Genomic DNA, 13598 nt, shown 5'->3' on the forward strand with positions numbered 1-13598 from the left:
ATAGAAAACATCATGAAAGGCATATCTGACGAAGATTACCACACTACAATATATATATATATATATATATATATATATATATATATATATATATATATATATATATATATATATATATATATATATATATATATATATATATATATATATATATACATATATATATATATATATATATATATATATATATATATATATATATATATATATATATATATATATATATATATATATGACAGGCAGTACATTATTTCGCTAATAACCCCGACGTTAAATAATTGCGAAGGGCCTTCGCAATGTTGTGACGCAAATCAGTGGGACGTTAGACAAAATATCACGTTGATTTTAGATTTCATTACTTGTTGCGCTTTGCTGGAATGAAAGGAAGTTGGATTTCTAATTCGGATTCCCGGTGCTCTTGAAGTGTATGAGTAAGGTCAATTTGAAGGGACTGAACTTAACTCGAATACAAATCATTGATCGGAGTGCTCATAAGGACAAATTTCTCACATAGTGCACTGGCGAAGGGAAACGAACCTAATAGTTTACAAACGTTGAGGTGGGGGCTAGTTGGTCGTTCATGATGAGATTTTAAACAGCGCGAAGGGCGAGGGCGAAGATAGAGGTCCTCTATATTCTCTATGTTTGTCTTCTATCTTTGTCCCTTCACGATGTATAAAATATAATCATGAGCCGGGTAGGACTGCTGACAAGAAGACGCTGATGTAATCTGTGAATAAAAAAAAATTTATCTCACAAGTTGAAGAGGGTGTTCAGGGCAAAATAAAGGAGAAAGCAACGAAAGCCTACGGGATTCAAGAACCTCCATTCACGTCGTTATGATACATATAGTAATAATGAAGTAATTCCTGATTATCGTCAACCTAAGCGTATCTAGACGGCTGCCCCGGAGTACATCCTAGAGGCGGCGGGCCCGGGTTCAAAAAAAAAAAAAAGGAAAACGACCAATTTTTTGTTACCTACGGTGTTTCGTCGAACGCTGTGCAAAATCCCTTCTTAGCAGTATAAACTGCGGTGAGGTAAACGCTAATGAGTACTCCCATATTACAACCCCGCCTTGTGAGATTCTCCTAAAACATGCGACGAAACAGACATTTCAGAAGAAAGAGAAAACAGCGTGCTTAGAGAGGACTTGTTCATATGGGCAATTTGTTGCAAAGGGTTTACACTAAAAAATTTGTGGGCAACACCTGTGGAATGTATGCTTTGTGCTTGGAATAACGGACTGACCAAAACGTGGCATCTTGTGCTTGCTCAGTGAATATGTCGTTTTGAAAACATTGGGGCGTGGGGGGATTTGGGCGTCCACAAAGGTGCACCTCCTAGACTGTTGGGATAGTAAGTTTGATGCTTCGCTAGGCCAGTGCAGTGGTGCAGAGTTTGGTCAAGAAGAAAGAGGAAGGGTTCTATAACGGCCCTCTCATTCTTCGCATTAACATCGTTGACCGCGAAGAAGCAAAATGGAATGGCTCACGCTGTATTTGTCTGAAGATTCAATGTTGAGCTTGCTACCTCAATAATTCTTTCTAAAACGTCAAACAACAAAAATATAAAAACAAAAACAATGCTTGAATGATAGCTTTGACCAGTACACCATTTACTGCTAGGGTACATTACAACAAGTCGAAGTTCGCACAGCCGGTGGTGGTAGAATAGCGTCTTGTTTCTCCTCAGCTGTTTTTCCGGAAGTTAATTTTAGGAAGAAGACTGGACTTTGCTTACAAGCGATCCTTAGCCTAAGACAAACTAAAGTTTAGTTGGTGTGCACGCTCTCATCGCGTTTGTTTCCAGCCTTTAAATGTCAAGGACGCACAATGCATTTCCAGTTGTACTCTAACATTGTTGTTTGTGTTACTTGAAGAGTCACTCTGGGTAAAGCAAGAAGTGCGGTAGTGACCTCTACAGTGCTTGCAAGTGCGACAAAGAGCTCGATGCGTTCGATACGCGCTTCAGGAAGTCCAGCGGGCGAACAAAGAAAATCCTTCGCCTCAGAACGGAGAGGCTATCGAACAGTCTGATGCCGGCTATCTTTACGAGCGGATAATTCTGTTTTGTTTACAGAGCCGTTACTCCGAAAGCACTCCTCGAATCGAAGACTAGCGCAAAAAGAGTTTCATGGTCATGATGCGTGCGCTCGGCATTCGAGCGTAACTCAGATAAGACCGCCTTTAAATCATGGCGCAATATTCCCCCTAATGTAGACTGCGTTGAGCGTGAGCCTATTTTAAGGCCAGAAGCAGGGGCCTGTATTGACTTATAGGGATCCCTGATTATCTTGATCTATTTCTTTGACTCCACGTAGAATGTTTTAGTCTAAATCAATTTGAATGAAATATTACCAACATATACCTAAATGAGCCATTAGCAACATGATAAATAAATCTGAAGAGAAATTCCACATGTATTTGATAGGCCAATTATGGACTAGATGGACTGGAGGGCTCACCTGTGGCAGAGATAAAAGCAACGTCAATAGAGGTAATGGAAGAGCAAAGTCTTCCTTTATATTTTCTTGGTGTTTGGTTTCGTGCCGAAAATAAGAGAATGCTTTTAGTCAACTTGGGTTCTCTTAGGAGCTGTGTAAAAACTATTATGGCCGTTGCCGGTTTTGGAAATTCTTCTCGACTTTTCAGATCAAAAATGCCTAATTATTAAAATTAAAAATGTCACAGAGCCTGAAAGTGGCAAACGGGTATCTTACTTAAAGACACGATGTTTGCGCTTGTTACAAAAAATTGCTAAAACAAATGCAAAACACAATGATACGCCGTAAGCACGAAAAAGTAAATTAGTTTTGGACTTTTTGAACACAGTTGGCGTAATCTTCATATTATGTTCCGGCACGAAGCTAAAGAATCTAAAAGGTTCGAAATCAACTTTGAGAAATTCTAAACTGGAATATTTAATAAAAATGTTCACGTAAGATGGAGACCGTAAATTTAAATTTCACCGTTGTTTTCCCAAAATTTCTTCGATTTGCATGAAACAAGTTTATTTCAAAGTGGTTCATTCTTTGTTCAATAAGAAAAGAAGTTAGTTGTCGTTTAGCATGTGGTTAAACCTGGAGTTACGCGAGAGCTATCTGCATGGCTACACCTAGGTAAAGACATGGCTATTGCACATAGTAGTTTAGTATATATGGTTTCAGCTTTATGCCATAAGGGGCACTTTTGAGCATTAAAGTGCGATGAGGTGAAAGCTTCCATCGCGCGGTAGTCTCAAGCCCTCCACTACGGCCCCTCTTTTTCTATGTTTGCACTCCCAGCTTCGCTATGACGCAATAGCGTAAGCTACCAGCCAACATATAAAGTCCCTCTTTAACCGAGTCGTATGAACGTGTCTGCGTGGCCTAGGGATAACGTGAATGCAAAGGATTAGGCACACTGATTGTGATATCACCCTCCCATATGAAAGGAGAGGCCTGAACTGGCAGTGCATGCCAAACGTAATGCCAAGAAGCCCAACGTCCAGTTAGCGCTCGGCTATGTCAGCTGCCAGCGACCGCCTCCCACGACCACTTCTTCTTCTAGTGGTTGCTAACGCAGCGGCTTAAGGTGAGTGCGCCTACGGCCAAGGTGCGACCTCGAAGAAAGTGCGATCACAGCGAAGAGATGAAGCGCCTAGCGTAGTGTAGCTCTCACTACAATAACATTTGTGTCCGAACCAACGGTATGGTTTATCAGGTCTATCGAAGCTGCACATTCATAGCACAGCCGCAGTACTGTTGTGCTCCGGATGAATTGAGATCCCATCGGGATGAGGAACGTGCACTCACATCAAACAACTCGTGAGACTGTATAGCAGTTTATGTGGGTTTCGCGTGGCCATGACCTTGTCAGAGCTGCAAAAAAGCAACAAGTTGTTACGTCGGAAAAATATTGATACCATCGCATAGAACGCCACGGAAAAGTCCGCCATTGACAAAACGGTTAATGCGAGTTAATTAATTAGAACCAATTAGGTCGAGCCAATTAAATTATCTCATGCAATCTATAAATGCTATGTCTAAGTGTTGGTTATATTCTGAGCATGTTTCTGTTACCTGATTAACTACACTCACAAATAGGCACACAGGACAGGCGATGTCCTGCGTGCCAATATATGAGTGTCTATTTGTTAGTGCTGTTAATTTTTCCTGTTATGAGCAATGCACCAACTAGCCTAGCAATCAGTTTTACTTCAGTTCATCGGTCTGTAGTTTAGCAACTTCTTAGCGTTCCCTTCTTATGGATTAGGATAATATAACCGTTCCTACAAGAGTAGTATAGAGAATGCAGTTTATCCAGCAGGCTCCCTTCCCCCTATTTCAAAAAGTCAGCCCTAACCCATTGCTCTCCAAGCTGGGCTCGATCTTTGGATCGCCTCTAAAAGTCTTGTTCTTGGTTGCCAGCGGAATGCCTATTTACTTAGCACTCATTATTCTCCTGATTACTTCTCTTAGTGTATAAATCACTCCAGAACTCCGCGGCTATTTGATTATTTTTGATTAATTTATCCATACTGGTAACATATCGCAGTGCATGCATCTATTTTGACTAAGGGTTTCCGGGAATTAAGGAACAGCATAACTGCGATGTTTCACCGCTAATCCATTTGTTATTTTTTTAGAAAATAAATATTATTTAGCGTGAAGCGAATTATAGCAGGCTAAATTTTTCTGAAAACACATGAGCGAGAGTTCTACGAACTCTTTAGGGAGTTGATATTTTACAAGGCCAGAAAAAGAAGGGACGATTAAGCTTGGGCCATATCGTTAACTTGGTAGAGGCGCTCATTATTCTTAATTTCCAAAAGGCACCATTTCCTTTGGAAGACGATTAATTTGTTATAGGAAAACTGCCCAAATTTCTACATTTTTCGATGGAGTTCAAGAATGGTATCCGGACATGGGACCCTTTCAGCGTCCTCGCAAACCCAGTCCCCCCCCCCCCCCCCCCCCCCCCCCATTTGTTCCCATATAGCTGCAAGGAATCAGCACTTTGATTTGAAAAATAGTCCTTAAGTATTCATTCTGTTTCAGCGCGGCTTGTATGTGTAATCGGGATGTGGGAAGGAAAGTGGGGAAAGGGAATATGCTCAGCTGTTTTCATGAACTGATCAAACTGCCCATTTTTCACAAGAACAAGGGGCACATGGTCATGCATCGGTCACATGACCTTGTATGCGATGACACCATATCTTGTGGATGATGCCATAGACATCTCGATGGTAAAGATTTGTAGTGTGAAAGGTGGCGCTTCAAGCACGAAAAAGATATCACTCAATCAACAGAAGCTGTCTTGTTCGCAGCAATAGATTATATCAAAAAACGGCCGCATAGATCGCATATATTGCATCAATGACTAAAATATTTACCCTCAAGTAGCTGCCTCCTTCTTTTCGCAAGATGAGAGACATGCTATATGCTACATATATATTTCGCTATCGCAAGAGTTTGACTCCATATAATGCCGACACAACACTTGTTTGGTCTTTGCATAAATAAATCCTGGATTCAGTTTCTGCGACTTTCAAAAGACAAAGCTCGGCTTTGCTGTCCTTCAGCCGAAAGCAGAACGTCAGAAAAAGTTGCACGAAAGCATATTTCCCACTTAAAGCAAGATAAAGACGAAATGTTTTTAAGGCCTTGAGCTGACGACAAACAATACGACCTTGGCGCTTTCGCCGATGCAATGTTTCACGCCAGCCTGCACGGTATAGGTTTTGTTACATTTTGGCTTCGAAGCGATCTTACCAATGTTACTTCGGTTACAGTGTCTATACCGAGACAAAGGGTGCCACCAAGTCGATCGCATGGGCAGATATATATATGTATATATAAGCAGATCAATTAAGGGGAAATGAGGGTGCTCGTTATAATACATGAAGGAAAGAAGCCAACAGTCGGCGAGGCCAAGGAAAGCGTTGGGGATGGTACTTTGTCTTTTTTTTTTAATGTTTACTTGAATAACCACAGAAATTAGTAATGTAATCTGTTTAGGGGAAAGATAATTAAACACAAAGTAGAAGAAAAAACAACGTGCCGATGGTGGGAACCGAACCCACGACCTCCGAATATCGGTAGAGCACCGGACGCGATATTCGGAGGTCGTGGGTTCGGTTCCCACCATCGGCACGTTGTTTTTTCTTCTACTTTGTGTTTAATTATCTTTCCCCTAAACAGATTACATTACTAATTTCTGTGGTTATTCAAGTAAACATTAAAAGAAAAGACAAAGTACCATCCCCAACGCTTTCCTTGGCCTCGCCGACTGTTGGCTTCTTTCGTTCATATATATATATATATATATATATACATATATATATATATATATATATATATATATATATATATAGATATGAGTAGACGTTAGAAGATTGACGAACAGTGCAGTGATCCGGGGCAATATAGCGACTTCCGGGTGCTAGAGCAAACAATCGAACAGCCACCTATAGAGCACCTTTAGGCGGGAACTATCTCTAACGACAAGATTTACAACGCGACGATCGAATAACAGCCACGACGGGATCCCAAATGGACCTCCTGCTGTCCTAATGCAAGTCGTTCCCTTGTCAGCGCAAGGCAACACGCCGTAGCGCGCGAAGATATCTCCTAATAGTTTCGGGTCGGTACACGCAGAGGGAAAGGGTGGAAGTCTAGTGACTGTACACACGCACACACACAGACACGTCCAAACTGCTGGGCTCGAATCGACACTCAGACCATTGGCAGGGCGCGTTTGTGACACGGAAGAACCACTCAGCGACTGAGTGCAGCGGCGGGGGATTTGTTGACCGCCGCTTGGTGGCGCTGCCGTTGTTCGCTCGCGGAGCGCGGTCACTGTGCCGCGAGGTGGCGCTAATGGATGTTCCAGTTCTGTGACGTCACAAGGCCTTCGTTTGTTGGCGCGGTGCGCTGATGAGAAGGGGCGCGGCTCCTGGGCACTGCGAGTGGTGGTGTTGGCGACGCCCGAGGGGGCACTTAGCACAGTAATGATTCTGCACCGGAGCAAGACGAGTACATTAGAGTCGGGAAGATGGAAAGGGGTGTAGGGGATCTTGGCTTGTTTTAGTGGGCTTTATTCGACAGGGGTTGAAAACACTCTATCGGAATCGGGTTATTGAATTTGCCGGAGCGAAGACCATGGAGACTCGTTCAGCGATATGGGTACGAGGTGAAAATTCTACCGTTATCGCCTCACTGAAAGGGCTTTGTCTGAAGCCTACTGCCAGTGGGTTTAAAGTGACAACTGAAGCAACGTACATATATCAAGTGAAGGAAGCGCACAGGAGAGTCTTGCACCCTGTATTAAGTTTGGAACTAAGATTTGCCTGTCAAATGTAGCCAGGGGAGTTAAATTAAAAAAAAAATAGAAAAACACCGCCACGAGGCAAGAAAATAAATTCATACAGATTAATAGAAACTCTGCGAAATGAACATTCGTCCCGTCCTAGGAACCAAACACGCCACCTGGTTGATATGTGTTGATTTTGGGTTCTGTGTTCGGACGAAAAAGCTCTTCATTAGACACTGCGGCTTGTGTGAAGGCTGCGCAGGATACCTAATGGATACTGTTGTTGTTATTATTATTGTTATTATTATTATTATTATAATTAGTAGTCATAGTAGTAGTAGTAGTAGTTTGTAGTTTATTGGTACAAGGGGGCTATGGTCAAAGAGCGCCAAAATGAAAATCCTGTATGGTTGCTCTTGGTAAGCACTAGTAGCTAATTACTTTCTTATTTTACATACATACCCAATAGGTCGGATAAGATTGATTGGAGAGCGAGCCACTTAAGTAAGTAGAAGTCGGAGTTGTTTAGACAAACCCAGAAAGGATATTGTGATTCGAAATCATCATGATATCCCCGGGTTCTTCAGTTTCTAGGAACCATTAGGTGAAGGTGTCGCTTCTATTGGCCTTAGTTATCCGTGAGCTCGTGGTTATCAGCGGCGTCCGGCAACCATTTCTTTTTGATGTCTAATTTCTTAAGGTAGTTTTCGCGTACCAGGTAACATCCCTATTTGCACACCGTGTAACAGGTGATGCCACCTTCTGGGCAGCGGCAAACCAAGCGAGGCTGAAATGCCAGCTGGGCACATTTTACACCTTAAGCAGTGAGTGCTGTTATATGTGCCACGGAAGGAAGTGGAGGGAAGTGAAGAACGGCAGGTACCAGCGCTCCAGACCATCGCGTACATCCGAGATGCCCTGTTTTCATTAAGGACCATGCATATTCAATATTTGAATAGGCAGAGTGGGTAACATAATATTAGAGAATTTACGGAATAGAACGAGATGGTAGCTTAAAAAAGAGAAAAAAACTAAATGCGTATAACCTTGCGAGAAAGGCAAGGTTAAAATACGTCTTATTTATTTGCCGATTGACAACTGTCATCTTCTCGATCTAATAGTAGCGATCACTAGCTTTACACATGTTGATATTAAAAATTTTCGGGAATCGTGTTGCATAACGTACCCGGGAATTGTGATCGAGGACATGTTTTCAATGGCGAATTGTTGATAAAAGCATTTTTTTCTTATAACATAAGAGTATCGTGAAAACAAGTAAATCTAATATCAGGTGATTCGCATTAGTTCATTGTAGTCCAAGGAGATTTGTGTTCTGGTGGAAAGGTTGGAATAATAATAACGCGGTAGTGGTCGATTGCTTTACTCTAGTGCTCAAATTATTCTTAACGGTGTATAAAAGAAAATGTTCTAAATTACGTCCTACATAGAACACTTGCAAATGCAGTCAGTCACTTCTTTCTTTTATTGTGCACAAGACGGGGTAATAATGACTGACACTCTCGATAATATAAAACCTTTAATTGTATAGCCATAATGCGACTGCGTTCCTCCTGACCTGAACATACCTGTCAGCTCCTAAAGAAAATTTATCTGTTCTCACGGACTGTCAGTAACACGTGAAGAAACATGACTGAGCCAAGGTGACAAAGAGCATCGCTGTCTGAAGTTCTTTGAGCAGCCTTTTTCTCTGATTCCACGAAGATAAAAGTCAAAGGAGCAATCTGAAAACCACCTGAGTGATTGCGATTCAATTAGGAATTTGGTGAGATCGGCTGAGCAAAAAATAAATAGAACACACACGTACAGAATTTATGCGCCACTGATCTTTCTGAGGCATTCACAAATTTGCTACAGGCATTGTTCAATCAATGAATGAATGAATGAATGAATGAATCAATCAATCAATCAATCAATCAATCAATCAATCAATCAATCAATCAATCAATCAATCAATCAATCAATCAATCAATCAATCAATCAATCAATTATTTATTTATTTATTTATTTATTTATATAATTAATTAGTTAATTAATTAATCAATCAATCAATCAATCAAAGCAGCGTACCTTTGCCGCGAGCACCTCTGAGGCGGCGAGCATGGACTGTGCGACGATAGTGCTGACGTCACAGTACACATCCTGCAGCTCGTCCAGCAGGCGCGGCAGCGTGCAGTTGTAGTACTCCTCCAGCATGCCGTTGGTAGCGGCTAGCTGCTGCACGTACGCGTTGTGGCAGTCGTAGTAGGCCGCCAGCGCAGCCTGCTCCTCGGAAGCCGTCAGCGGCGACGGCTGGTCAAGGGGCGCCGCCGTCAGGTCCGGGCAGCCTCGACGGCACACCGTCCTGTACGCCTCCGCGTATTCAGCCTGGCACTGTAGGCACCGCACGAAAGCGGAGGAGGAGATAATGGAAGGGCACCAAACACATTTATTTGTAACATGTGAAGCAATAAAAGAAAAGCCATCAGCTAAATAACATGTCCACGTCCAAGCAAGGAACTGACTAGCCCGGACTTAATCGAACTCGATTTCAAAGCTTCGTGGGTCCCACAATACTCCATTTCGTTTCTCAGAGATTCCGATACCGGGAAGAAGATGCAATTTCGTCCAGGTGGCAGATCTAATGTGAGCACTTGGAATGCCTTTGGTTTGAAGATACGCAGGATATCAAGGGATATTTGAACCCTCCTGAAGGTTTAGAAGTTGCTGTTCAACTGCCGCTTTTTTGATGAATAAAGGCGACAAAGGGTTTACCCATAGTTGTTTAGGAGGTTGAAAGGTATCTCATCATAACCGTTCGGAAATTTCGGAGCTTTACGGGTGCCGTAAGCTTCAAAGTACGCGGACGAAGAGCACCCCTGGTTGAGGGGCAATGACTTTCGGGTGGGGGCGTGCACTAGGACTATTCTCGATAAATGCGTGCAGCTCGCATTGTATACCTTGTTGAGCAGTTCCTCGGCCTTGACGAGGATGTTCTCGAAGCTCTCTCGATGCAGGAACACCTTGCGCGACTGCGCCTTGCGATGGAAAGTCTTCTCGAGCAGCATGACACCCATTTGCTGGCCCAGACAGCGCGAGATATCTCCGTGCACCTGTCCGAAGAAAATGAACAATCACCCCGAGTGAAATAATGATGCAGTATAGTCGCACTTACCAGCACCACCACTACTACAATTGGCACTGCATTGGTGGTGCTGTCGGCCGGAGTCTGTATCACCATTCCTACCTGTGCTTCCATTGATTCAACCGCCGCCGCTTTCGAGAACGCCATGTTTAACACCGCGACTGCGTGTTTGATTGTCTATTGCTTGGTATGAGGAATAATTACAGCAGATCTCAAGAAATCAAAGGTTTTCTACTTGTAATAATTTAGAACAAAGCAGAAATTTAGATGCGACTATTCATTATCCTTGATGACCATCGGGCAGAATTTTAACGCCTGTTATTAAGGTTGATTCTGAAAATTCATTTCTAATAACTACGTCCTTATTATACGAAATTCAGTTCTGAGAAAAATACATTTAAAGCAGAGTTCGAAAAGTTTCGTATCAAATCTTGTTGCGAACTAATCGCTTGGAGATAATCCGATATGAGACCCATAGCATCGAACTAATGGATCGCGAACTAGGATTACCATTTTGCTGTGTTCCATCAAAAGGGGGTAATCTTAGGACCACTATCGTAGCCGTGGGACATAATGAAGCAACCAGCTTTGTACTGTGCAATTCTCTGTCGTGTGGGTCTGGAGGATTTCTGCATTATCAACAGGCACGCCATTAAGCTTTGATAGCAAGCAGCAGATAAGTTAAACGTTAGGCTATTCGCATCTGGCTTCACTTTCGGAGCATTTGGCTTAACCTGGGCTAATGCATTACAACCGACCTAGTGGAGCAATCAGCATTTCAAATGTAATCTTGGTATTGCCTCGTTCGATATTTTACAAACGCTTAGAAGTAGGAGTCTAATTTATTGGACGTTTTTTTCACTGCACCGCTACCTGCTTTCAGAATGCTCTTCCTTTAGGATTTATGTCGATATTTCATAAAAGCGGAAAGCCAGTGACCCTTAATAGTACATCAGGGTTGAAAATTGGGCGTCTAAAAGCAGGAGGAAAGAATTGGGCGAAGTGTGATATTACAAAAAATATTAATGCGAGAATAAATAACAGATAAAAATAAGGGCTCATGTTCCTGTCGTCGGCCACGTCATTGTCAGGCAAAAAGAAGGAACAACCACAAAGTAGTAGGGTTGAAAGTTGGGCGAGTTGAATATGGTGAAAAAGTTTAGTTGTGAAAAAGCGCTCGTGGTGTGTCCTTCTGCTCTTGGTCCTTGTTTTTTGCGCTACCTTCAAAATGAACCACAAAGGTTTTTTGCTCGTACAATAGCGCGTATATGCTTTGTTGTTAAGACAGAGGAAGTAAGAATGTTGAGTCCCGCACTCATCTATTACCAAAACGCGTACTACCGGACAGTAAATATCAGCCAATGAAACTTCAAGCCCACGAAATCAATGAAGCTTGGGTTAAGTTGAAGACAGAATAGCGAGGTCCGGAGGAAGAAATAGACGTGGGTAGCGTTACCTAAAACGGTGCACCATGGTATAGGAAACAATCTAAATGTCACGACACCTGTGCGAAACACAGGAGACAGGGGTGACATTTACACAGTAGATTATGGAAAATTTTATAATTCGGTTTGAAAACATGCATTATTCGAAATAATGGATCAAAATACTAGGAAGAGGCATACGGGAGCTACATAAAGGTCAGAAAAGAGACAAGGATACACATCTGGCCGGCATTACTCTGCCATTTTTGGTGAAAGAATTGGCTAATCGGTGACCAGAAACAGACTTTTGATCTGCGGCGATCACAAATAAGCTCACTGATAACGGCAGCGTTTCAGTCACTGAATAAACAGATAAGTAAGGGGACGTTATTTCCGAATACATGCTGCACGTGCCAAGAGTGCATGATTCTACGTGCAGAGCTAACACAAAGCGCTATGTGTTTTTAGATCACCTGTGAGTCTACTTCCACCTCCTGCAGGAGCACTTCCCAGCAGTTGAACAGGCTGCTGTGGTACGGAGGCCTGCGAGAGAGAAGCAAAGTGGGAAGCAGTTAGGAAAAGTAACTCTTTAACCACCCTCGTCTTAAGTTTGTGCCACAGCATCGCAATTCCAGACTCCTCGGCCTACCCGTGGGATAAGACTCGCAGAGACATTTGTGCCTTAGGTGCAGCAGTTGTACAAATATTTGCAGAAGAAAGGGTTCCCTCTTCTGCAAATGCTGCGACGCTCTATGGCACCCTGGAACTTATAAACTTCCGTAGGAAAGAGAGATTTGAAAGAGTCGGTCGAGGAGTATGGAATGCTGGCGATACAAAAGGAGCGTCACTGAACAGCCCAGACGCAAACAGCGGGTTGTTTACACGTTAAACAACGCCCATGCCTTCCTCCATTATAACAAGTTCCCTGTATCGTTCGGGGTCATGGCGAAATAGAAGAAATATGCTACCGCGATAAAAGAGAACGAGAAAAACGCGCTAACAGAAATAGGTGGATGAAATAATAATTACATAAGAAAAAAGAGCAAAGTAGCTATCAAAGCTAGTGGCACTTGCTGTGCGAGTACCACAAAGCGGGCGAAAATGATGGCATAGATTTGCAGGGGCAGTTGATCCGTCACAGCACTAACCAGCAGCCTAATCTGCAGGTCATCTTCACAGCGCCCTTTTGTGGGGCCATAATATCATTGGCGCTACTTGAAAAGCTGACACTAGTCACCTGAGCAGCGCCGCTACTACAGCTGTTGTTACAATTCTGCGCTAGTAAAACTGCCGAGGTATAATGAATGGTTGTTTGTTGCCAAATACATACACGAGAGATTAACAGCTTGAATCGCATTTGGCCCTATTGAACCAGAGGTAATCGAACTACACGCCCCAAGAAAAACGGGGAAGGCCGAAAGAAATAAAGGTTAAACAATGACACAATTCGTTTAGAGGGCAGATCATGCAAGATATTTACAAGAAATATTATGAAATAAGGTATCGCTGTGAAGATAAACAAAAGAAAGCAGCGAAAGTGCAAACGTCACTACCTCCTAATAAGCACAGTGTACTTGAGTCTTCTTACTCGGAGTTCCCATCATCTGAATCCAATACGGCTCTACAAGCACACTAAAAGATGCTTTAAGCATGGACACGGCATCTTCCACTCGCACGCCGGCCATTCAACGGGGAAAGCAAAAATCATGCAAGCGTCGTTATCGGCAAAGGGATACA

General features: G+C 42.7%; 1 protein-coding gene across 3 annotated transcripts in view; it reads right to left on the reverse strand.

Moving 5' to 3' along the window:
* Positions 1 to 13598, reverse strand: part of Stacl (SH3 and cysteine-rich domain-containing protein) — a 273599-nt gene that overhangs the window by 60435 nt on the left and 199566 nt on the right. For 2 of the 3 annotated variants that reach the window (XM_084576454.1, XM_084576453.1), the window contains exons 3-5: positions 12335 to 12404; positions 10253 to 10405; positions 9384 to 9686 (exon numbers count right to left, since the gene is read on the reverse strand). In XM_084576454.1, coding sequence (XP_084432580.1) covers positions 9384 to 9686; positions 10253 to 10405; positions 12335 to 12404 — 526 coding nt within the window. Of the gene's footprint in view, positions 1 to 9383; positions 9687 to 10252; positions 10406 to 12334; positions 12405 to 13598 lie in introns of those variants that run through there. The other variant, XM_084576455.1, reaches the window with a different exon arrangement.

This window comes from Amblyomma maculatum, chromosome 8 (genome assembly GCF_055883805.1).
Source record: "Amblyomma maculatum isolate TAMU_Amacu chromosome 8, ASM5588380v1, whole genome shotgun sequence".
NCBI classification, from domain to species: Eukaryota; Metazoa; Arthropoda; class Arachnida; order Ixodida; family Ixodidae; genus Amblyomma; species Amblyomma maculatum.